We start from the raw sequence: 26,995 nt of genomic DNA, 5'->3' as shown, positions 1-26,995 counted from the left end.
TTTTTTGCTATTAAAAGTCTATTGACATACATTTTCTTGATATAGAAATGATATGTATGTATACATTTACACTACACACACAGAGAGAGGGAGAGAGAGAGTATAAATGCAAACAATGTAAATGAAATCTTCAGTTTGATTTGAACGTTGCATTTTCAAATCTACATCAGTAATTAGCATTATTATTATTCTCATTATTGTGCCAGAGTTGTTTTATCCTACGACGATGACGTTGGCGACATCCTGACGTCACATGCGGCGCTAGCGTCACCGGATACGCCCTCTCTGCTGACCAAAAACATTTGTGTCCAGACAGAAGCGTCCCGGAGAGCCAGACAATACTGATTTTTTAAAGCCCCATTCAGTCGCCTGACTCAACCGATAGAGGTCTTTCGAATATGGTCTGTGGCGGTTTCACCTGTTCCAAAAATGCGCTTTGTTCCCTGAACGTGGTTTATATGGTGAGTGAACAAAATGGATCATCATGCTAAGTTTGAGCTAGCTACGTTAGCTTAGGCTAACTAGCTTCTGAATGAACTGGCGTAATGTTGGCTGCTAATTCAGCTTCAGCGTACATTATTAACGTTTATGATTTCGCCTTTTGCTTCCCACGCCTCCGTTTTCACTTGCCAGAAGATTATTGGTATGGACTCAGTTCTGTTTATTACATATTTAAGAGTTAGATATTTGTAGTGTACGTTAGCTAACTAGTCAGAAATGTAGATTGTAGTATGCTTAGCTTTTTAGCTAATTTAACCTCGCAGCCCGTTAAGCTAGCCAACGCCATGATGTTAAAGGAAGCTGCCGTTAGCTGGAGGCCGGCTGACCTAAACTGTGAAATGGACACGCTTGAATAGTTTATCTCCCACATCCTCCGCTGTCTTATCAGTCCTTTGTCACAACAAGATATAATGAGCTCATGTGTTTGGGTGTTTCTGTGTGGCAATCATGTGAGTTGTGATAGTCAACACTTGGGCTTTAGCTCAGCTAGCAGAAACTCACCGTGAGCAGCTGTTAGCGTGAGATCAGAAACCTCCTGTTCGCTGGGCAAATGAAATCCAGTGCAACAGTCCTGTAGTAAAATTACCTTTCTTAAGTTAAACACTGTGGACGCTGCCTGGGGGAGAAGACTGCGTGGTAAATGTTAAAGCTGAGATTTGTAGCGCTGTATAGATTTGTATTATCTTAACTAAGTACTATCTTATCTTAGCTTTGCTCCTATATCACCTTCCAACCTGTTCAGCACTAAGTACAGCCTCGAAAAGGACCTGAGTCAACATAAAAACAAGTAGTTAAACTGAGTAACATTGTGTTCAATGCATCATATCATACAGCTGTTCCTGTGGTTTCAGTCTGTCCCTCTAGTCATTAGTGTTATTGTGTGTTTACTCTGTTGGTAAATGTTGTTTTCCCCTCCTCCACCATGTTTCTTGTATTGTTGGTTGATGTGTGCCAGCGGGGAACATTACATAAATGCCTGACTGATCTGTCATGTCTTTGTATCTGTCCTGGCTGTTTATACTGTGTAGAGCTGGACCGAAGTTGATAGCCGATTGAAACTAAATCATCAACTGCTTTATAATTTATTTATTGCTTAAGTCACTTTTTAAGCCAGCCTGATAATCCCAGCTTCTCAAATCTGAGTTTGACAGACAATACATATCAAATTGAAGATGTCATCTGGGGTTGTGGGAAATGACAGTGAGCATTTTATCCGTCATGGAAATAAATGTTAGTTGCAGCCGTAATATTGTGATATAATACTTCGTCAAGGATTTTTGGCTCACACAGTATCTGGAAATACCATGAATATAGTTGTTGTCATACTGCATTGCTGCATTGCAGTTAAGTAGTGAGCTGAATAGCGAACGCCTCTGTGTGTCATATTTGAAGCGTTCCTCATAATTTTAGAGGCCATTATGTACCCACATTTTGGGTTAGACACGGCTAAGATGTCAACAATTTTTTAAAATCAAGTATTGAATCTTGAGCCTCCTGTTTGTCTTACTCACTCTTGCCTGCTGCCTTAGTTCTTTGTAAGGTGTACACATTGTGAAATACATGGGAGTAAACCTGTAACTGCATAGTTTGCCTGCTGTTGACACACTGGGACAGTAAGGCTGAACCAGTTCCACCCAATCAGAAACCTTTGGAACATGAACACCCATCATTTTGACAGCTGAGTCACTGAAACTGTCATCAGACTGACGCTGTCGTTGCTTTGTAGAGTCAGGACGGTGGCAGCAGTGCAAGAAGACATATAAAGACAAAAAAGATTAAGCTCCCATCACAGATGTGACAGTGCATGTGTGAGTTCTGTCATGTGTTGTCAGTTCCCATCGTAGTTAAAGGGGTAATTATTTCCAGCTGCTGATGTTACAGGTGAGACCAATGTTGGCAACACAGATGGAGTTACCTGCTAATCTGTCTCTGAAATGATTGCTGATACATTTAAACAGATTCTTTTGTAATTCATATTTTGCAGTTAGTGTTTACATTCTGTTAAAAGTAATCAGCTGAAGAAATACAACAATAAACTCAGTGTTTTTAATTTGTTTCAGATGATCAAAACAGGGAGCGTTGTCTCGAGGCCAGCGGTCTTATGACCCTTGGAGGGTTTGTGGCGTTAAACTCTAGCTTTTCATCAGCCTGGTTCTGTCTGTTTGCATTATTTATTTGACAAACACTTTGACTCGAATCACCGCAGAGCTCCCAAAGACCTAACAAACATTTATAGGAGAGCTGGTGCTTGTGGTAATCACAAGTCGGTGCTGTGACCATGTGACAGCTCACGTCCATCAGACGCACGCTGCCTCAGCTGACTCTGGTTAACTTCCTTCCCTCCGCTCCCTTCAGCTGGTCGGGCTGCTGCTGATTGGAGTAGCAGCATGGGGGAAGGGGTTCGGCTTGGTGTCGAGCATCCACATCATCGGAGGAGTCATCGCGGTGGGCGTCTTCCTGCTGCTCATCGCCATCGTGGGTCTCATCGGAGCAATGCACCACCACCAAGTCATGCTTTTCTTCGTATCCTTTGCCCTTGTCATTCACAGATGATAATCGCATCAGTTGCAGTGAAGTGTGACACAGTGGCTGCAGCGGTTTGAAAATGTGTTGTTGTTGTTGTTGTGTGATGTTTTGCAGTGCTATTTCTTTGACCTCTTGCTTCCAGTACATGGTCATTCTTTTTATCGTTTTCCTCTTCCAATTTGGAGTTTCCTGTTCCTGTCTGGCAATGAACCGCACACAGCAGGTGAGCACTTTTAGTTTGTCTCTTAATACCAAAATCCTTTGTCTGTGTCAATAAATGCATTTGTGACATTTGCTTCATTTTATTTGTCTTATTTTCCTTTTCCAGGAGACGCTTTTGAACTCTGCTTGGGGAATGTTGGAAAACAAGACCAAGACAGACTTGGAGACTCAGCTGAACTGCTGCGGGCTGCTGAACGTCACCGCCAGTCGGGTACAGTTTGACCAGGACTTGCAGAACTGCAACGCCGTAAGTCTTACATATGGCAGATTTCATCATTACATCCATCAGGAAAAATTTCCTAGTGGAAAATCAGCCGCAGAGGTGCCGACTTGAGCTGAATCTGTTTTGTTTCTGTTTCATTATGATTATATACGGTCTGTAAATAGCTGTCAATAAAATCTTCACTGGCGTCGTGGATAAATACTTCATAGCGTACATCCAGTTACACAATATCTCCCTCTGAGAAAATGTGATATAAGCATTTCCCTTAAACAGAATCAGTGAAAAGTAGGCCTTCCTGTAGTGCTCAGAATAGATTTTGGTAGCTAATACTGGATTAGTTCACAAACCGTTGACTCATCCAGCTGAAGACTAAAGGCCTTGTCTTCTTTTTTTGTGCCTTCCACTCCAGTCGTGCAAAAAGAACGGTTCCTGTTTCACCTGCGGGGATATGATGTTGAATCACGCAACAGAGGCTCTGAAGATCCTCGGGGGCGTCGGACTCTTCTTCAGCTTCACGGAGGTGAGTGTCCAGGCCCAAACATCTGCTAAACATCCGCTCATTAACCATCCCGTCAATAAGTCTCTGAGGGACAGGAGACGGACACTGAGTTGAGTTTAACGTTCCACATTAACTGGACTGATTGCTGTGTTTGGCCAAATGAATGCATGCAGTTGTGTGAGGTTATTGTTGAGGAAAACATCCAGTAATCACAAGGTTTGATTGTTCCTCCTAAAGGCCCGAACACACCAGCATTTAAAATGGGAATGATGATTAAATGATCAGTTAATTCTAATGGAGCTGCTCCAGTCGGTGGGTTTGCTCTCAGGGATGAAGTAAATCCACGCAAACTTTTTGGTCAAGTTCAACTTTGGTGAACTTTGGCACACAAATTTGTGCTGTTAACTAATAGCAAACTGTCGTGAGAGTTTGGACCTCAGAAGGAAGACAGAGTCAAAAATGGAGGAAGCTATTGTAGCTTATTAACTGCGGCACAATGCATTCTGCCAGAGTACAGACACGATGGATGTTTATGACAGTTATGAGATGGGAGTCGATGGTTGAAACTGTGAACTGATTGTCCCGTTGGCGACAGAGTTTGGTGACTCTGAATGAGATGATGTACAAAATGAGAGCAAATTGCCTCGGGGGAATAAACAGCAGAGTGCTGGGTGGCGTGTTAGCAGTTAGCTCACCAGTGAGTCGTGCAGGTCGTCATTGTGTCACAAAGCTTCCAGCGCCACATATCTCGCCATGACATGCAGCTGAATTTTGCCTTTTCAGGTGTGAGCAGGCTTCATCTCTTTTTTTTTAATGTCTTCAACAGATCCTGGGAGTGTGGCTCGCCGTGCGCTACAGGAACCAGAAGGATCCACGTGCAAACCCAAGTGCTTTCCTATAGTCTGTCCCACCTACGCAGAGCAGCGCTGCAGACGCAGTTTCAGACACACTGGTACACATAGAATCATGCACATCTAGAGGCAGACACTCAGGCATATAATACAGCGCACCACCAACCACAGCAGCACAGCACAGCACAGAACGGACGAGCACACGTAGCACCTGACAAACACTGACAAACAAAACACACACCTCCACCTGAGACTGAGAAACTACAACCACCCGTCACCTGTTCAGAAAGTTTGCCAGAGCTCAAGCTGGAAGACCTGGATACTTATGCATGAAAGGATAACTTGTAATACCAACAAGTGTTGGTATCGCGACCCAGCCTTGATTTGAGTACCAGATTTCCTGGTTGAGGCCTGCTAGTGTCCAAGCGATGAGACATCTCTGCATGTGTCCTACGCCTGCACAGACAAACAGCCTCTTTCACTCCATTCCTCACACCAACCAAATGACTGTGCCGTGTTCAGCAAATAACTTGTATGCACCTTGAAGTTTTCCTCTTGTCTCTAATGTAGTGCCGCCACTTAACATCAAGTATATTCCTCTGGTCAGTGCTATCGGTGATGTGTAGAACTGTGTGCCCACACATGTCCAGTGTGATGAGTTTGTTCTCAGAGTCCGCAGAGGAGAAAAGAAGCTGGTCTGTATCTGGACATGTGTTGTAAAGTAGTTTTTGAATTGTATGTAAATGTTTTTCTTTCCAGTCGCACGGGCGCCACTGATGCCGGGATTGAACAGGATTAGTCAGAAAGGATAGACTTTAGGTAACGTAGTTGCTAGTCAATCGGGTTCAAATATTTATGAACTGTAACTGAGCCAATTAACTTTAAACAGTCAGAGATGTTAGGATGCCAATGGACTGCAGCTTTGATGTTGTACATAATCTTTTAGAAATCATTCTCGATGGCTTTGCCATGTAGTTGCCCCTCTAGTTGGGAGGTTTGCCTGCGTGTTCGAGGTCTGTGAAGGCCACAATAATCCACCCTTCCTGTATTTGCTATGTTCCTTTGTGTCCCACAGTGATGTTGCTTAGTGTAGATTCTGGTAGTAGATAAGTGGATTCAGGTACGTATCTTTACCTCCTCTGTAACTGGAAAAAACCACAAATGTAAAAAATTAAGAAGTGTTTGATTTGAAATAATTGGGTAAATTTGACCAAAACTGCTTATTGCGAACCCAATTTTTGTTTTTATGGTGTTAATTGTGAAAATGTGCTCTTGGTTGCAAATCTTTTTTTCTTTTTTTTTAAAGTATTTTGCAAGAATTATGCTTTTCTCTAATTGTTTTGTTGTTCTCTGTTGCCATCAGCTCTTTTCGTTCATCAGTGTTAAATGCTTTGTAAAAAGTTGTTTAATATGTTCAGGATCTATTTAAGTTAAGTTTGATGATGCACATTAGGCTAACGTTGTGTTGTAGCTTTAATGCTGAGCTCACTGTTGGATTTCCTGTTGGTAGAACACTCCTCATTAATTCTCTCTTTAAGATTGTTTTCTCTTTTGAATTGCTTTTAACTTAAAGGACTAACACAAACTGTAATTACATGTCTTACTTGAACCTGTCGATGTGGCTGATGCGGATTTCCTGCTGCTGTTTTGGAGTTCTCGCTGGTGTAAACAAACATTTTGACAGATCTTAAGCATTGTTATGCCATATATTATACATCACTTTGAATCTGTGTGCACTTGTTCTTCAAATGTATCTTGAATTTTTGAGACTTAATTTTCCAAATAATAAAACCTCGGATTGGAAACTGTTTCCCTTTTGTGATCGTTTCAGTGTGTGTTTCCAGGTGTCCTGATGCTGTCACTGGGGTCAGATTGAAGCTTGGTGACATCAGAGAGGAGGTCAGAGTTTAGGAGTGATGACACAAAAGATGTCACAGCTTCTGCCACATGATGGCAGTACAGAGTCTGCAGCTGCCATTCCTTTCTCCACCATTGACTGTTGTTCCAGCCTGCTCTGAAATGGGCAAATGCCTCAACGACAAGCAAGGAATTCACACACAGTGACGGCTTTTCAGTGACTGTTACACAGATTGATTGCGAGTTGAAGGTGGATAGCATCAACATGGCAGCTGTAAAATTAATTCACTCGAGCAGTAGGTTTTGATTCCCTGCGATTCTCCTTCAGAAGGCCACTAATCCCTTCGGCTGGGATGGGTCCAGTAATGTAGGGGTGGGGGTGTGCTGGGGGGGCAGTGAGAGGAGAGCAGAAGGAGAGCTCAAGTACACTCTGATAGGGGAGCAGAGACAGCGCACAAGGAAATTATCCTGATACCTTTCAACCAAGGTTGTCCTAAATGAGGATAAACTGCTGCTCTGCCCTCGTCCTAATGGCCCATGGCAGGCTGTCACCATCCCCAGCACCCCCCACTTCAAGGAAGGCGTGACCTAATCCCTGGTGTTGGTACACCCTGCCAGGGAGCACCTGCGGGTTCATTTTCCTGAGACGCGGGAACATTTATGTAAGTGAAATGTGCCTGGTAAGGGCTTTGGGTCTTGAGTGTTTCCGGTGGCTGGAGACCAGCATTTTGGAAAGTGCACCACATATCGCATCCCCTATCCTGTCAGCGTGCTCTCCTGAGGGCCCGATGCCAGTCCCCACCCTGTGATGCATGTCCATATGCCGGGTGTATTAGCTTGGAGAAGCTGTGGAGAATCGCACCAACAGCGACGGCCATCTGTCCTCTTACAGATATAGCATGGACTCTGCAAGCGCACGAAGGCAGGATCTTAAAACATTTGGTCCATTATATCACAGCGCTATGATGAATGGACTTCACAAAGGCTCGTCCTATAGGCAGAACTAATTATATATATAGCTTTTCAGCATGGGGCAGGATAAGGCAGAATCCAGATCAGCAGGGACCAAGAAGTGCCTTCTTATAATAGTCTTATTTCCAGTGGTGAAAGAAATTCAGATTTTTCACTCAAGTAAAAGTGCAAATATAATGCTGTTAAAATACTCCATTAGAAGTAAAAGTCTTGCACTTAAAGGCTACTTGGATAGTTTATGTTACATACATTACTATGTTGGCATAGAGGATCTTGTATTTTAAGAATTGAACAAGGAAAAACAAACACCTATCGTAACACAAAAAAATGGTCAAAACAAATACAAAAATAAACTGGACAAAACATAAATTGGTCATAAATATTAGCATAAATACTGGGAATTATTGGTGGAGCCATGTGGAGGTATAGTCAGTCGTCAAAGGGTTGACATGTCCTGTCAGTTCTGTAGTGGTACTGAATTATTTTGTGTATCTTAAAGCTGAAAATTCAGCTTTAGGCTTGAATGTCTTCAATAATAAATAACTCATCCTGAATTATCAAGTTCCAGAAATGAAATTCAAGAGTATATTCAGGAATGATGTCAGTGAATGTGGATAATTATTGCATTTTTAGCACAAACTGCAGATTTATTCCATCATTTTTCAAGCAACAACTTGTGTGCGGAGAAAACTACACATAAGTTCAGAGAAATTAGGCAAAGGTGGAAGAAGTATTCAGACCCTTTATGTATGTAAACATAACGATGCAACAATTTGAAAGTTGTCAATTAAAAGTAGACATTTAAAATCTTAAGTAAAAGTACAGAAGTATTATGTTCGTAAAGTAAATGTAGAAGAATGATGGTCACTGTGCCTGATGTATTATTATTACTATGTGAATAGATGGTTAATACTGATGCATCAATGCATTAATAGTGTTTTTCTGTTGGAGCTCCTTTTAACTACTTTATATGCAGTGGTTCCCAACCTCAGGGTTGAGCCCCCTCCAAAGGGTCACAAGGTAAATCTGTGGGGTCGTGAGATGATCAAAGGGGCAGAACACCCCAAAATCTTATCTGTACATTATTTTCCTCTTGGACTATAGGAAGTCAGTCCAGCCAGTCGTCCAATGGCGGATCCAGCCCACAGGATGTTAATGAATTCAGAAAATGTGCACATCTACTGTCACTCACCAGCAGAAGAGGTCTCAAATGGAAACAGGAAATCATCGGTATATCCAGATGCATCCTACATCGACAGTGGGAGTCTCCTCTGACAGGGGGAACGGGACTGGACAGGATCACTGAGGAGGTCTTAATGGGTCTGGATCTGGATCTGGATTCTTCTCACAGCTCTGGGAGGACAAACAGGAAGGCAAATCATTCTCATCAGTGCTGGGAGACAAATGGGTCAATATGGCCTGTCGATAATGAAACAGAGCAGGGATGCATGTTAGTCTGCAGATGAGAGGGCAGTGCAGGTTCTGTGGAGACTTCATCTGAGCATTCGAGCATCCTGAGCTTCATGTTTTCATACTGTGTGACTAGTTTGGAACAACACTCACATGCTCATACGTACATTAAAACTGTTTTTGGTAGTCTCTCCTGTCACCTGGACGTGCACCAGCAGGCTCTGTTACTGTGTGAAGGACTGTTTTCTGTCATAGGAAGAGACAGAAAAGCCTTGTGCTGCTGAATGGTTAAAATTAGCGGCAGACTTTGCCTCTTGTGGATCTCCTATCAGATGGAGCAGTAAGGAGTGTTAATGAAGTTTGGTCTCTTTATGAATATTCCTACTAGTTCATGATGCAAAATAACCATTTATACTGAGATTTAATTGAAAGAAGAAAATAAACACAAATAGTATGACAAAATGGGGTGAGATTGATCTTTATGTATAATAGGATTCCAGCTATGACCGGCTGAGTGCAGACAGCTGGGTTATCACGCTCTAAGTAGACACTGAGAGTCTATTAAAATGAATATTTATGAACAAATAAACAGAAATGTTGAAATGGTTAACTAAAAGTATGAGTACATGATTACCGTTAAAGGTAATTTATGAACAGTTCAAATAATTCGCTTAAAGTATTGGATAAACAGATCAAATAGCACTGTCACTTTGGCTAATAATGTGTTTCTGATGTGTTCTTTCCACATTTATGTTCTTAGAATAATCAATGCTCCTCATCTCTGACTGTGCAGATATGTGTCATTTCAAGCGTTTAACATCTCATACTTCACTGACATGTCAGATCTCAGTGTTCAGGTTTCCACGTCACCCTTCACTGTAAGCTGAACACTGAACCAGGAGCGCTGCTCTAAACCTGGATTTTCACAGAGAAACTTTCCACTTAAAGCAGATGAAGGTGAAAACAGCCGTCAAACTGCACATACGTCACTCTGCACAGTGAAGCTCAAACATTCAACTGCAGGAACAAAAAGAAAAGCATGGTTTTGAGTGGAGGGGGACTTTAAATAGATAGTAAGTATAAATAAAAAAGTTCAGTTTAGTAATGGATACAATGAAATGAAAACAATGTCTCAACAGTTTGAAACGGTTAGCTAAAAAATGGATAAACACTTGACATTAAGTAAAAAAAGAATTAAAATAGAGTTAAAAGTAATGTACATAGCTAGCTAAAATTTTATCTTTAACTGTTACTTAATAGTTACTAATCGTTAATAATACATTCTTCAGTTACAGATAAACAATTGAAATAGCTAAAAGTAAAACAGAAATGTATGAAATGTCCAGATTCTGCCACTCTGACATGACCCCATGACCCACTGACGATTCAATTCTAACGTGAGATAATTATTGTAACATTATCCTTTTTTCTACAGTTTGTCCTGTTCAATAATGACGTGTTTTCAATTCATCCTAAAGAACACATTAAGAACGTGACGGCTGCTGATGACGAGCAGCATTTCAGCTCACTGATGGCGCTGTCGGCCTTCAAACAGGGAACCGGCGCCATAGATGATGAGGAAAATGAAGAAAATGGTAAAATAAATGGAGGGTGAAAACAGAAGAGAAAGGCAGAGGATGAGGTGAGGAATTCAGGTTTACAGAACATTAAACATAAATGTGACTTCCCGGTGAGCAGACATGAAATCTTCATCTTATAAATCCTGGAAAAAAGCAGGACGTTCAGTCTTTTGGATACAGACGCCATTACATTAGAGACTTTTTAAAACGATCACCTCATTAGCATTTACCACCAAACCCTCCCCCCACACACAATCATCATAAAATAACCCTCCCACACACACACACACACACACACACACACACACACGTACCGTCATGTAATCATACATTACCTACACATGCAGAGCAGCTTCTTAGTTTATGCTAATGCATGTTGGTCAAATCATGTGTGTGAGGCTTGGAAGATAAACAAATTTTGTTTGTTTTTTATGTCATTAATTGTCACCACTTTGCATAAGAACAATGTGAGCAGGATAGGCGTGTGTTTCCCGGCTGGTGTGATGGTCAAAAGTCCATAAACATCATTACAAGCATCTGAGCGCTCTCTGTACATACAGTGCAGTGTGGCATACATATATATGTATATATAAGGGGATGATGCATGATGGCCAATGCATGGCACTGCATCTCAAATCAAGTGTTATGCTTAAAATAAATCCATATCTGGAACAAGCAGAGTGTGAAAAATCAATCAAGATCAATGTGACAGGGGATTTTGTGGGAAGTGTTGCTATGGAGGAGAATGCAGAGTGTGAGAAAGAGAGAGAGACAGCGAGGAAGAGGGAGAGAGACAGAGAGGAAGAGGGAGAGAGACAGCGAGGAAGAGGGAGAGAGACAGCGAGGAAGAGGGAGAGAGACAGAGAGGAAGAGGGAGAGAGACAGAGAGGAAGAGGGAGAGAGACAGCGAGGGAGGGGGAGGGAGGGTAATAAGGCAGCTCCGGCTGCAGATTTAAGTGACCTCTGCACCTGTGCCTCTGATGCTTCCCTAATTACCTTGTCTCTGCACCCTGATAAACGACATTGATTCTGTTTCCTCCTCTGCTGTTTACGACTTCATTTGCTGCTTCAGAACCTGACGGCGTGATGCTCGAGGAGCGTGTGCTGAAGTTTCTGTATTAGTTTTTGGCTGCACTGCCGCCTGTCTTACAGCAAACGTTATTGGTCCCAGCATAGTGGCTTGAGTAATGGCTGGAAGACAAGGGCTTCCCCGATCCAGCCCGCGGGTACCTCACCTCAGGGTCTCTGCTGATACCAATATAATACCAGCAGTGGTGGAAGAGGTATTCTTTTATTACTGTATTATTACTGTGCTACAGTTTAAGTTTTTAAAATGAAAAGTCCTGCGTCAAAGACCCTCTCTCCTCCAGACTTTCTGTCCTGGCAGAGAAGCATTTAGACCTTCATTCTGGAAAATAAAGTTCACAGAAAATAAAAACAGACCATTAACTGAATAAATAGCATGAATAATCAAATTGCTCTGGAGGGGCTTAAACCATAACCTCAGCGTATCTAAGATCCTGATGGGGGTCCTGCAGATGCAGTGATGTGATCGAGGGTTGAAAAGGTGGTGAAAAGCATCCCAAACATAAAGAGGTGGGGGCTGGAAAGTATTCTTATTGAGCGAGAGGGAAAGTAACTAAGTACCTCTTCTGAAGTGCAGTGTTGAAGTCCTTGCACTTTACTTGAGTATTTCCATTTTATTGTTACTTTCTGTTCTATCACAGTTTAAAGGGACATGTACTTCTTTTTTCTCCACCACCCGTATGAGCCTATAAAGCTTATCGTGGTGGTTCCCAACCTTACAAATAAAGCACTTTTTAAATGAGGCCTCTGTGAGTTGTTAACACTTCAACCATCTAAATACTTTTACTTTTGCTCCTTTTAAGTAAGTAAGCTCTGATAATGAATTCAGGACTTGGACTCAGTTGCCACTTTATTAGGTACCCCTCACTAAAACTAATGTAGTCTGTCAGTCAATAAATTCAAGTTTCTAAGGTTCAGTTTTTGTTGAAACGTTTTCTGGAGGATGTAGTTTGTGTTGCTGCTAAGCTGTTTTGCATGAAACAGAGAGTTGTTTCTGTTATGCAGCCTACTGACATAAATGAGGTGGACAAAATAATAGAAACGCCTGTCAGTGAAAAGAAAGCACATCAGGCTACGTCCTCCAAAACAACCGTACAGATGACTCAGCACCAAACATCGTTACAAATGTCATGAAGGTTGGATTTATGGTAACACGTTATAATACAGGCCACTATTTACAGTGTAAATTCGTTGGATGAATCAGGTACCAACAAAGTACCTAAAATCAATACTTTATATATTTTTGTAAATGCTTGACACAGGATATGAAACTGTGGGAAACAAAAGTGGGAAAATGGTGTTGAAAACACTGATAGACTGCAAAATGTGAAGCAATTATGCACAGTCATAATATGCCATCAAAACTGTGGGGTATCCAGTATTTAGAAAAATAAACAGAGTATAATTAGTAGTCTCCTTCCCTCTAAAATGGCCAGTTGTTACTCCCTTGTTCCCCACAGTCTTCATGTCTTCCTCTGCACTTACCTTTAAGTGGCAGTATGAAGGGGTAAGTATCTTAATGTTACATAATCCAGTCAACACAATTGCACTGTAAATCGTGGGCTGTGTCATGAAGTGTTGCCAGATTTGGTAAATAGTGAGTTTATTTACGCACACAGAACCTCTCAAGAGCAGACGTCACGAAGTGCTTCAGAATAACTGACAAACAAAAGACAATGACATGCAGACGGAAAGCAAAGAATGTAAACAGAATACAAAGAAACCAGAAACTAAACAAAAGCATGTCTAAACAAGAAGATGTCCGCAGATCTGAAGTCCAACAGGAGACAGGAGCTACGACCTGGAAGTCTCTGTTTGTCTTGAATCCGGAGTGAAGACCGACCAACAAACCCCCATCAGAGGCCCTCAGGTTCCCACAGGTGAGGAGTGTAGGCAGGTGCCTCATCAGGACCAAGCAAGGCTCCGAGTGTGATCGCAAGAAGCTTGAACTTTATTGCAGGATAAGGTTTGGATGGGCGTACCTAATAAACTGGCAACTGAGCGTGCGCTCATAATCGAGTATTTTTACATTGTTGTACTGCTGTTTTTACTACAGCAAAGGATCTGAGTGATTTTTACACACACACACACACACACACACACACACACACACACACACACACACACACACACACACACACACACACACACACACACACACACACACGTTGTGTTGTTATCACTTGTGGGGACATTACACAGACTTGCATTCATTTCCTTGAGCCTTACCCTAACACCCAAACCCTAACCATAACCACTATCTGCCTATTCCTGACCCTAACCTGACCTCACCTAACCCGTAACCCCATCCTCAGTCTGCATAACATCAGTCGTGCATGCATCCACACACGCACGCGCTCACACACGTACAAAAAGTCGTGTTTCCGTCATTTTTATCCGCCCTACACAGACCTCCACTCATTTCCAGGAGACTCACCCTAACCATAACCATAAATACACCGCGCGTGCACGCACACACGCGCGCGCTCACACTCATTAGCAGGGAGGTCCAGTTCGTACTTCGCGGGCTCCCTGTGCATGTGGCCGCCGCGCGCACGTCAGCAGCGGCAGATCAGCACCCTGGACAGCGGCGGCTGGTCAATAACAAGCAGCCACAGCTCCTTCCCTGCCCAGCGGCCGGGAGCACGGGGAGAGGCGCGTCAGCCAGCTCCGCGGACGGACGACAGGAGAAAAACAGCGGCTTGTTTACAGGATGACAGTCAGCTTTTTTTCTTCTCTTCTCTTCTTCTTCTTCTTCTTCTTCTCCTTCCTGTTCCGGAAGTAGCTGCTGCGTTGGTTCAATCTCCAAGCCGACCATTTCGAGGAGGAAAATCAGCGCCAGCAGTATCATCACCACCATCTATCTGATCCAATAATCAATGCCATAACTGCTGTGTAATTGCTCTCGGATGCGAAGACATGTCCGCGCGTCTTCCCCGTGTTCCTCTGTGATGAGGAAAATCGCAGGGTGTCTCTATTATTCCGCCTCCCTTTGACATTTCAGCGCACCGTATTTTGGCTCGCGACGAAATGCTGATGGACATCGAGCGAGGACGGGAGACATGGGGCTTTCGGGTGTTTTTGTGCTGCCGTGTTTCCAGCTAGGCTCCTGAAAAGGAAAAAATAAAATAAAATATGCAAATGGTGAGGATTGTGCGCGCGATCTCGACGCGGATTGTCGGGGTGAATGGTGAGGATTGTCCGCGGATCAACCGGAGGCTTCACAAAAAGGAGATGAAATAGAGAGAGGAGGAGAAAAAAGATGGACCATGATCTGACGCCTGGGATGCTACACTGAGGGACAATAATAACAACAAAGAAATAGACTTATTCTAATCACATTTCATCTTCCGCACCTTTTTTGGCTTTTTTTTTTTTTTTTTTTGGATTATGATTCTTGACAAGAGTCCCAGATGTGACTGTGCGGATGGCATGTCGTTGTGTTTTACATCCCAGCTCCCGTCTCCCTGCTCCGCGCTGCTCTCTCCTCCTCTCGTCCACTCTCTCGCAGTCTTCTGCTTTGGGTAGCAAAAACATGTAGGCTATTTTTTTCTTTTCTGTTTTTTTTTAGCTGCAAGCCCAGTGCATCCGAAGAAAGAAGAAAATGGACCGTGGAAATGAGAGAAAGCCTCCAAGTTGTGATGTTTTCTGGGGTGCGGTGGGAGATGCATCTAGACGGCGTTTGCAGAGTTGTTTGAGTAATGAATATTGAAAGAGTGTGTCGGCCAGCTGAAAGGGAAAATCTTTCATCCGCATTGGCTTAGACACACATGCCATCAGTGGGGCGAGAGCCTTTATTCCTCTGGATATCCAATTAATAGGCTGGTTGTGGTATAATTGAGCATACTACAATGAAAATGAACACATCGGATGTATAAATAATAATAATAATAACAATAATAATAATAAGAGGAGGGGAGAAAAGACAAAAACATTTCATTTATTTATTCCAGTCTGGCGGATTCTGTATGTAGCCAAACATGTTCAAGTATCGGATCCGCATGTTTTTTAATGAACTGAAAGTCCTGGTGTTTATGCGATCCGATTCGAGACAGTCCGGCTCAGACACAGATAGACGGTCCACCACCATGCGGGGTCTGGGGATGGGCGGCTGCGGTTGGCCGCCTTTCGTCGACTGCCATTCCCGGGATGATGAGGAGGAGTACTACGGCAGCGACCCGCGGCCCCGGAGCCTGGCGTTTGAGGACAAGGAGCCCAAGCTGCAAGTGGGCCTGGACGCCGTGTCTCTGGCCAGCACCGCCAGCAGCCTGCGGACCCCCCAGTGCCGGATCTGTTTCCAAGGCCCAGAGCAGGTAGACGTGCAGCAGAGAACGGTTCCTAATGCTGATGCCACGTCCTGTGTGGACGGCAGACAGGCAGCAGGCAGACAGACAGACAGACAGGCTGTTTGTTTCACATTTCTGTGTTTTAAATGTGCTGCACGGAGCTTTCAGCATGCATGAATTGTTCCAGGTCAGCAGGATTTTTTAAACAACCACACCGGGTTCCGTATTATAATCTGACATTTTCATTTTTATAGCAGGCTCCAGCAAATCACAAAGGGTCTCTGATTCAGTGGAGCACTACAACCATCCTGTCCTACATCTCCCTCTCTCTCTTTCTCCCACCCACCTCCCCCTCAACCACCTTCTTTGAACAAAAAAATACAATCTGGGATGAAGGCTGGCTTGTAATCAGGCGAAAATAGTCTAATCAGTTTTATTTATATGCCCCAAAATCATAAATTTGCCAGGATGGGACACCTTCTGTTCTTCGCCCTCAATTTAGAGGCAAATATTGTCCCTTTGTTTTCTAAAAAGATGACTGCACAGTGATCTGGTTATCTAAATAACACTGTTTTCATAGCTAAGCTAATCAGTGGTGGGGAGGCAGCAGTTCCCACACATCTGAAATCCGGCCAGCATAGCAACAAAGAAAGTTAGCCAATTAGGTCTGCAGGATGACAAATAGAGTGAGAGGGACTGAATATGCATGAGTCACAATCATTTTGTAAATGTAAATCAACTGTCCCCCGTCTGCATGTGTCACAGAACAGGATGATCAACTATTGATCCGGTGACGATCGCTGACAACGCTGTTGACTGTGACGACAAGTTTAATGGATTCGTCATCCATTTTTTACTTCTGTTGTCTCATTATTATTTTTTTTGCGGAGTCCAAAGGAAACAATAAGTAATGCATCTCTTTGGTCTGTGGCCAAATGTTGATCTCACCAGATGTGCAGAAACCTGTGCCGCCTGGCTCAGCAGGTAGTCCTGAAGTCTGAGATAATTAGGAACACTGTAAATCCTGCAGGAGCACAGATGGATATTACCATTTAGTCACTTCCCTAAGATAGGCGTATAGTGTCATTACAGCCCATGTGCTAATTTATGACATCTGCCTCGGAGTCTCTATTGTGAGACATAGTAAACTGGAGAGCCGCAGGAGTATAAATGAGTTCAGGCTTGTTTTGGATATGAAGTCATGTGACGTTACAGACAGGGATCAAGCCCGGGTTGCTGTTTTGCCCACTCAAACATCTTCCGTTAATAAAAGGTTGATGTTTTGAGCTTTGGGCTGTCCGGCAAGGTGACTCATCGTGCAACATGGCTCTGAGCTGCCTCTCTCAGCTACAGACAAAGAGCAAGCAAACAAAGCACTGAGGGAAAACCCACACTACTACATCGGCTCCACACGCTGATATTAGCTTCTTTTTGCCTCCATAGCACTCAGTTTTCTAGTCAGTGCAAAGGTAACGTGCCTCATACCTCCTCGGGTGCGGGGCGGGGGGAGCACACGTTTGCCATTTTATTGTTATTTCATTATTCAAGCAGGTCACAACAGGGGCCGGGATCATGTCGCTGTCAGCGGGCCAATTACCTGCAGACATAATCACCTTGCTCTGTGGGCTGCATTGAGAATGAATCCTTATTAGCTGTCTGTCAAAGGCGTCAGTGTGTGCCACGGTACAGTAGCTGGGCCACTGATTCCACTTAGCGCTGTCTGGATTCACAGGAGTCGTGCCAGAGCCTGCTGGAGGGGCCGGCCACGCTGGATTGCATGGAAATGCATGCATGTTGGAGCGAAGAGGGGTGGCGGCGGTGGAGGAGGTGGTGGTGGCGATCACCCCTGCCTGCCCTTTTCACTCGTGGTGCCCAGCAGCGTGTTTCCACAGTGACACACAGTCTGCAGCTCAGGGGGCACTTCCACACCGGAGTCTTTGTCTAAAGGTTACAGCTGAGGAGGAACACCGTTTCCTTAGTCATAGAAGTGACACGCCAAATTAACACCTCTGTGCTCTGTGAAGTGGCTGCGAGGGACAAACCCACGCCAGATCGGCCGGGCAGGAAGGGCGTGTGCGTGTGCGGTGAGCGGCCTTTCTGTTCGCTGCAAAAGGTGCCTGTTACTGTCCTAAGATAAGTGTTTTTCTTACTGTCAACAAATCTCATGTACGACCAAAACCAACCACGAACTGATCCGACTGATGAGGGCTGTGTGTGTGTGTGTGTGTGTGTGTGTGTGTGTGTGTGTGTGTGTGTGTGTGTGTGTGTGTGTGTGTCTGCGCCACAGAGCTCCAGTGTTGTTCAAAAATGAGCAAAAACACGAATCTTCAGAATTAAAAGACAAAATATTCGCTCGTGGCCTCCGGAGCGACACGTGGAAGTGTTTTATGATCGGATGTCACTTTGAATCATTTGTCTGTGCCTTCAAAAACCGTCATGACTCACTGCTGAAAAATGAATCAGTTTGCTGATGTAACAGCACGACGGTGACGGTTTGGTTGGGTTTAGGCACAGAAATGACTCGGTTAGGGTTCGCATCCTTCGTTCAACCAGCGTTGACTGTCAGTAGGAAACGTTAAAGTCCCAGTGACCTGCGGTGGCCTTTGTTGCTTCCTGAAAACGCCTAACTTCTTGTTTTGCTCATGTCATAATTACTACGGCCACTAGAGGGCTTCGTTACTTCAACGTAGCTTGTCGTATTTTTGGGGGAATTTGCTGAAACGACTCGTGCTGTCGGTTTTCTTGGAAAGAGTCAAAACATTAAAGAGCCACATGGTCGCTCTGGTTGACCTGTTCCTTCAATGCAATGAGCTTTATTTTTATTCAGTCCCACATTCACCATCCTGCTGCTGGAAATACTCACCAGAGCACTGAATGTGTATTAATCCGCAGCTGAAAATAGTCCCCAATAAATGCACGTTTGAGTAATGTTTGCTGAAAACGACAGTGACCAGCTGTGTTAGCAAATTATTTAGCCTTTTTAAAATGAAACTATATATCTGTGAGCTGTTTTTAAAGATGAATGTCATCAGTAGGAACCACGATGGTTCCTTTTGGTCTTTTCATATGGTTTGTTGACAATAACAACAGTATAGAAAACCTCCAGCCTTATCCTTTAAAATGGCAAAAGTAGGTTAATTTATAGTGTGATGTTGCTTTGCTATCAACACAGTATAACTCCACGTGTTCCAGTTTTATTTGAGTGTGCTCTGCTTGTCCAGACGCGACCTTTCGTGTCTCATTTTGTTTTATACTCGGTGTGTTGCCTTCAGGTACAGGGGCTGACTCTCGAAAGGGAGAAGCTGAGGATGGAAAAGACGCACTGCACACACAACAAGATGAGAAAAACTGTGGTTTCCTTCCATCTTTATTTAGTTAATTGCAGTTGGATTCACTCAGAGTTGACTCAGTTAAATACATTTCAGAGCTTTGTGTTTTCCCCTCAAGATCTTCAATATTAAAGTACGACCCTGATTCCAGAGAAGCTGGGACGTTGTATAAAGCAGAAACAGAATGCAATCATCTGCAACTGAGCGCCCATGCAGTAATCTCCTTCATCCAATCATGTGTTCACAAAGTGGTGAACCTCACTCCATCCTCGCTCCTAAACGACTGAGCCTTTCCAGGACGCCCCTCTCATACCCAAGCATGATGCTATCAATGCACCTGTTTACCTGCGGGACGATCCAAACAGGTGTTTTTGGAGCGTTCCACATCTTTCCCAGTCTGTGAGACGTGTCGCTGCATCAGATTCAGATTAATCAGATATTTACAGAACTCAATGAAGCGGATGAGCTCAAACATTAAACGTATTGTCTTTGTGCTGTTCTCAGTTCAGTAAAATGATCTCATTCAGTTTTCCTTCATGTTTACACAGCGTTTAGACTTTTTTTGGAATCAGGGCTGTATAACTGTAAAACTCAGCTTTCTTAAAATCATTTTTAACCCATCATCAACTCACGTTTTTCCTCGATGGGTCTCTTTGCATTGAGAACACTGACCTCATTTTCACAAAACGTTTTTACTGCATCGAGCTCAAAACAAGGCTGATGCCCTGAATGTTGTTCTGGAGATGCAAAGTTTCCATCTAAATGTGTTTATGTGTTCAGTCTTTAACAACTTTCACACCTTCAGTTTGGTTTCCTGCAACTGAACTCCTCATGTTCGTCCTGTGATGTGTGAACATCAGACAAAAGTCCAACTAAAGTTTGAATCTTGAACCTTATTTTGAGATGGATTCAGGAAACGCTACTCAAATAACAAGAGTTTTTAAATATGAATTCATTTTATTACTTAAATTTAGACTAAATGATCGGCCGTGAAACGCGTCTGTTCCAGAGGATGCTTTAAAGTCATGATCACAGCTTTTTAAAGGTTTTTATCTTGCTCTGGTTGATCATAACTTTCACATACAAGCCTGAAAATGTTTCCTCATAACACACACACACATACACACACGCGCGCGCGGCAGCTTGACATTTTAGAAATGTTTGCGTTCATTTGGATTTTATTTAGTTTCTCATATAATTCTGACCTTCTCTGTGTTATCTTTATAATGTCAGCGGGCGAGTTATTTTAAAGTTTATGAGTGGCATGTGGCTCATCTGCCAAAGCCGATCTTTCATGCGGTGGGACACTTGAAGTCTTTTATTGTAAGTGGGAAGGTCAGGCGAGCCAGATGGGGGAGCGACAGAGTGCAGACAGACCGGAAAGAAAACGTGAAGCATTGTTTGTGTCGGCGCAGCTCTCTGGTGCATAAAACCTGTATTGATTAGTTACTATAAACTGGCAAGTTACTATAAACTGATTCTGATTCATGTCTGAGTCACCATTTGTAAATGAGAGATTTCAATGAGCTCTCATGTTAATATGTTTAGAAAATTGGACACAAAATTGAGAAAATGGAGCTGAAATTTCGTTTGAGTTTAATCTGCTGTTTCTATTACACTTGATTTTTGAAGTCACTGCAAAGAAATACAAGCAAATTCAACACAAATTACAAATACAATACAAATCCTTTTTTTAATCATGTGTGCATGCACTTACACCATTACGCCATCAACTGAGCCTGGTCCTGCGCTACAAAGTCATAGCTGTTGGTTAAATGTGAAGCTACAGGCAGGAGATGGTTAGCTTAGCTTGGTTTAGCATAAAGGCTAAACAGCGGGTAACAGCTAGCCTGGCTTTGTATTAAAAAAAACAAAAACAAAAACAGACACAGTGACTTCCTGGAGCTTTGTCAAAGAAACGAGATGTACGGTCAGATGTTCATACGTGAGCTTCAGAGAGCCTTTTAGTTTTGTTCCCTTTGGACTGAGCTAGGCTAACTGTTTCCCCCCGCTTTCAGTCTTTATGCTAAGCTAAGCTAACTGTCTCCTGCCTGCAGCTTCATAACTAACAGACAGGAACCAGAGAGGTGTTTGAAGCTTTTTGCAGCTCTTGAATGTGACACCACTGAAGTGAACTCACACACCCAGCTGACGGTCAGTGTGTGTGTGATATCGTCTTTGGGTTATCGGACAGAGACGTATGTTTGTTTGGCGATTTACCTCAGAGCCAGCTCATCTCACCTTCACCTGCGTACCCTTGAGGCCCCACCGCTCCCCGCTGGTGTCGCCTTCACCAACAGACTTCGATTCACCAACAGTTCATGCGGATTCTTCCCCAGATCTTTCATTCAGGCGTGATGTGAGCTTGGACGTGCAGGACTTGTTTGCTTTTCACTGAGTGAAGCAAGACCTCTGCAGACATCTGATACAAAACACGCCATCAAAATTTAAGCCTTCACACCAAACAGATGTTAGATGATGAACGTTATCCCAGATGTGGAGAACACAGATGCTGGTGTTGTGCTGAAGAGACAGTGGATTAGATCCTAAAGACGCACTATGAAAATGACCGGGGGTCCTCAGAAACACTCACTTAGCTTAGCATAAAGACTGGCTAGCCTGGCTCTGTCCAACAGTTACAAAATCTGCACAGAAAGCAGCTCGAAAGCTCACTAATTATCCTCTAACCTGTCGAATCTTTAAAAACACTGCACACCAGTTCAGTCCTGTTTGAATATTTGGGGGGGGGGGAGCTAAAGGGGACAATACAGAGAGTGGAACATGAGGTTCAACCTTGATAATTTGCATCTAGAACAAACAGAATCTCTTGACCTTAAAGCAGTGTTAAGCATAAACTGTGTGTACTCTTACCTGCAGGTTCATGTACTTCACTCATAGAAAAATGAATTCATCTTGTGTTTTTCCTCGTGTGTCCTGCAGGGTGAGCTGTTGAGCCCCTGCCGCTGTGACGGCTCAGTGCGCTGCACCCATCAGCCCTGCCTCATCCGCTGGATCAGCGAGAGGGGCTCCTGGAGCTGCGAGCTCTGCTACTTCAAGTACCAGGTCCTGGCCATCAGCACCAAGAACCCTCTGCAGGTAACCTGAAGGGAGTCCGCAGCACGAACACGCCAGCCCGTCTCAGCAGGTCTTAAACACAACAAGGCTTCACATCCCCTCTGGCTTTGGGATTTGGCCTGAAAGCAGCACTGATTCTGTGGCCGTTCACATGAGTGGGACACATTCAGCTTCCACAGCGTGGCTCAGATCAGCTCGGTCTGGCTCAGCCTCCTGATCAGTTTCCTTACAAACCGGGTCTGACGCTCTTCTTGATTCAGGGATGAGCATCACATAAACAAGACGCAGACAGAATGTGAATATTTAAAGCCCTTCCTGACGCGCAGGTGAACACAAACGCTGTCATGCTCTGTCAGGTGTGGTCGTTTAAAATGCATGAGTGAATCAGGCTGGGAGATCTTATTGCACGCTGACAGAGACATTTCATGATAACATATACAACATGCAAACGCTGCTGCATCACACTCCGCTCTCCTCGCTGGAACAAATCTCGGGCCGTCACTGTGGTGCGAGGACTGTTTGCCATATTGTGCTGACACATTTTCCCTCTGCGTCACTGTCCTTCTGCCCCGCGTTTCACAGGCGGCCAATGGCTCACATCCGACCGAGAGGATGCCACGTTTAAGTGTGCCTTTGTCTGACATAGTGGTCAAAGTGTGTATTGATCGAGATTTCTCTAACTAAGTATGTTTATTCAAGTACTCAATTTTGAGGTACTTCAAGTTTAGTGTTTCCATTTTATGCTACGTTATTTCGGAGTAGTCTTAGTCTAAAGTGGTTATAACTAGCTTTGCCAAACTACCTGTGATTATTTATACTTTCAGTGGTTCTCAGTGGAGCTGCACGGTGGCGCAGCAGGTAGTGCGTGTGCCTCACAGCAAGAAGGTCGCCAGTTCAATTCCTGGGTCGGGCCTTTCTGTGTGAAGTTTGCATGTTCTTCCCGTGCATGCGTGGGTTCTCCGCAGCCATTGACAGGCTCTCCCGCCCATCGACAGCCGAGATAGGCTCCGGCCCCCCTGCGACCCCGAAAGGGATAAGCAGCATAGAAAATGAATGGATGGTTTTCAGTGATGTACAGGCCGCATAGACTTTCAGTGAAAAGGCACAAAAACCAGTTGTGATAAAATCACTTTATATGCAAATAGACTGTATTGTACTTATATTTCTTCCATTTTTCTGCCCTTTTTGTTTGCATAAATAGTGAATCAATATTCTTTACAACCTTGAACTGTTGTGTGAGAATATTTTGAGCAATTAGCACTGAAAATTTGTGCATTTTTACAGGCAGCTGTGCCATTTTTCTTTGTATTTTGCATCACTGACAGCTTTATGCCGTGGTAAATTAACAAAGTGATGAATCAGATCTATAACTGCTAAAAGAGGATACCCTGCGTGTAGAGTATGGACAGTTTAAAATGTGATAAAGATGAAGAAGAATGCATAGAAAGTGAATACAATGATGTATTGGTACTTAAGTAAAGGATGTGAGATGTCTTCCAGCACAGATTCACATGTTTTCCTCCTCTGCAGTGGCAGGCCATCTCTCTGACAGTGATCGAGAAGGTGCAGATAGCTGCCATCATCCTGGGTTCCCTTTTCCTCATCGCCAGCATCTCCTGGCTCATCTGGTCCTCCCTCAGCCCCTCGGCCAAGTGGCAGCGTCAGGACCTGCTCTTCCAAATCTGCTACGGCATGTACGGCTTCATGGACATCGTCTGCATAGGTAAAGGTGGAAAGTGAAAACATGTGATTTAAGGTTTAGGCGACAGAGCACAAAGCAAAGAAAGCAGGATGTGCTCTGCAACAACAACACAAAGTTATATTACTAAACATAGGTTGTATTATGCAAGGACAGAGTAAAAAACATGTATTCAGTTCACATTCTGTTGGTTGTTGAGGTCATACAAAATTAAACAAACTGAAGAAGCAGATGGTGCATAGGTAGGAGATGACAAACACACTAAAGGCAAAGCAAATGTTGACGGTGTCGCACAGAACAAGAGATTGTGTTTTCCAGGAGGACCTGGTTGACTGTTCTTGTGTAATTGTGAGTTGCTCGTGTAAGACAGCGCTGAGAACAGATGGCAGCAGATATCTGCACTGCCATTATTGCCAACTGTCTATTCTCATGCACAGGCGCGATGGAGCCTTCCCACCTATGAAGCCTTTTAGCATTATATCTTATGTAAAGTGGTGGGAATTCATTGGCCTTCACCCTGCTGCTTCTTCCTCTTCTTCCTCTTCTCTGTGCCCAGGCCTCATCATCCACGAGGGGTCGTCGGTGTATCGAATCTTCAAACGATGGCAGGCTGTCAATCAGCAGTGGAAAGTTCTGAACTATGAGAAATCAAAGGACTTGGGCGACCCGGTGAGCTCGAGCAGCAAGACGGGGGCTCGCGGCTCTCGCGGTAACCCCCACGGTCTGGCCAGCAGCAGCGGCGGGCGACAGAGCAGGAGGTTAAGAACTATTCTGAACCACCACTGTGGATACACCATCTTGCACATCCTGAGCCAACTGCGGCCCAACGACCCACGGATCAGCGCCGCCGCCAACCGGGAGGTGGTGATGAGGGTCACCACCGTATGAGGCGTTCGAGGCACGCGCGATGGGATAGACCTCGTCTTTGTGTCCGGATGTAAATGAGAGGACGGACTCGTGGACCTGATATTAAATAAGACTCATGCAAGGCGACCAGGAGCCTGCGAGGCGCACTCGAGGATTCCTCCTCGTGTTTCGTACAACAAAAGGAAGCCAGATGCTCCTTTTCAATAATTAAAGAACTGATGAAAATAAGGACGAAAAAGCATTAAAAGACATCAAACATGAAATGCGAGGGGGGGTGGGGGGTGGGGGTGTAAACAGGCTTTATAACCTAATCCAAGATGATGAGACGTTTTTTCCAGTTCAATATCAGGATGCACAGAGACATTTTCTTTGATTTGATCCTCTTGGTTTGATTTGTATCTATTGTTTTTTGGGATTTTTTTTTTTTTTTTTTTTTTTTTTTACTCACTTTGATTTTGTACGGATGTATGATTTTAGAGGAAATCATGTAACTCCATACATGCCAAGCATTTCCAGACAACTATGTATAATTATCATAAAACTTTCTACAAGCTAACCGATGCTGGTAAACAGACCGAAAACTGAAGCTAACAAACACGAGGGGAGAACAGGGGCGACAGCTGAACAATAAGTCATTAAGAGGAAAAAAAAAAAGAAAAGAAAGAAAGAAAGAAAAAAGAAACAATAAGATTTCAGTGACACTTAACCTTTCTGCAATAAAGATACGTATGTACATTTCACAGGGAATTTTGCATGGGTATATAATTTTATTCTTCATCACATAAACATAAGCACATGACAAATTTGCTCTATTTCGAATGGTGCTTGCCAAAATAAACACTTTAAAAACATCTGATTTCATTGCACCAACATTTTGTCATCGTGACAAATGGCAGTGTGTTACAGCTATTTCAGCTAAAATACAGATTGTTGCTGCTGTGTGCTGATTCAGATTTGATAATAAGTAAACTATTGGATTAAAAACGGGGATCTGATGATCTCTTACTCCTCAGTCTCACTCAGTCTCTTCTTTCCCTCACCTGAAGGCAGGTGCGTCATTCTCTCTTCTGGTGTAAATGCTGTAGTTTTTTTAATGAACTTGTTTAAACTGACTGAAACTCTCTCTCAGGTGAAATGAATTCCTAATAGAGGTAATTTGATCACAATGGAGCTGCAACGAACAGTCAGTCAATCAATTGGTCGATTCACAGAACAGATTAATTGGGAACTATTTTGATAATTGAGTCGTTTGAAGCTGCTTTTCTCTGTTTTATTTCTTAGACAGCTGAACTTTGTGTGTGTGTGTGTGTGTGTGTGTGTGTGTGTGTGTGTGTGTGTGTGTGTGTGTGTGTGTAATCATTAGTTGCAGCTGTAATGAAAAAAAATGTGCTAACTCATAGGATGAAGTGACACAAAGAAAATAAATACAGAAATGTAGAATCAGCTGGATATATACAGTAGAAAATCACTTGATAATGAAAGGATGATGACAGATTTGCCACTGACATGATCTGCAGTCACAAACTGAGGAGCAGAACTGGACTCAGACGTGGTAAAATCCTGCATTTGCTTTGTGTTGGTGTTTATTTCCAAACCCTGACCGTGGAGGTGTGTCCGTGTGAAAACGCCTCCTTGGTGGAAACCTGCCAGTATCTGTCGCCCCCCAGTGGCTGCTCCTGCTCTCTGCACCCACTCACTTCCAAATGAAACCGTCTCATTTCTCTGAGGGACATAAACACAAAACACACTTTTCTGCTGCTAGAGGGCGTTCAGGTGCCTGCAGCAGGAGGGATTTCTGGGTCTTTCGTTATATATTTTTTCACTGAATATCTTTCTCTGCTTTCTGACCGCAGAGGGAAACGATGTTTGATAACAGCCGCGTATGATAGATATGACAGATATGTATCTGGACTTGGAATTAAAGTAAATATGGTTGTGTAGTAGCCTTTAATAGTAACACCTGAGAGGTCATATCCTTTTTGTTATTTTCTCTGTGACTTGAGGGTTTTAAG

The 26,995-nt window shown here is 43.5% G+C and overlaps 2 protein-coding genes across 2 annotated transcripts; both read left to right on the top strand.

The window, feature by feature from the left end:
- The first annotated feature begins 269 nt into the window (after positions 1-269).
- tspan31 (tetraspanin 31) lies at positions 270-6,632 on the top strand. Its single transcript, XM_070969109.1, has 6 exons — positions 270-461; positions 2,857-3,024; positions 3,170-3,250; positions 3,356-3,496; positions 3,882-3,992; positions 4,798-6,632. Exons 1-6 carry the CDS (start codon positions 399-401, stop codon positions 4,870-4,872), a joined length of 639 nt encoding a protein of 212 aa, XP_070825210.1. The 5' UTR covers positions 270-398; the 3' UTR covers positions 4,873-6,632.
- A 7,541-nt stretch (positions 6,633-14,173) lies between these two features.
- marchf9 (membrane-associated ring finger (C3HC4) 9) lies at positions 14,174-26,001 on the top strand. The gene is made up of 4 exons (XM_070969108.1): positions 14,174-16,040; positions 22,283-22,438; positions 23,948-24,140; positions 24,673-26,001. The coding sequence occupies exons 1-4, from the start codon at positions 15,708-15,710 to the stop codon at positions 25,002-25,004; spliced, it is 1,014 nt and encodes a 337-aa protein (XP_070825209.1). The 5' UTR covers positions 14,174-15,707; the 3' UTR covers positions 25,005-26,001.
- The last annotated feature ends 994 nt before the right edge of the window (positions 26,002-26,995 follow it).

Source organism: Chaetodon trifascialis, chromosome 8 (assembly GCF_039877785.1).
Source record: "Chaetodon trifascialis isolate fChaTrf1 chromosome 8, fChaTrf1.hap1, whole genome shotgun sequence".
Lineage (NCBI taxonomy): Eukaryota > Metazoa > Chordata > Actinopteri > Chaetodontiformes > Chaetodontidae > Chaetodon > Chaetodon trifascialis.
The sequence above is the reverse complement of the archived record's forward strand: the minus strand, read 5'-3'. Positions and strand labels throughout refer to the sequence as shown.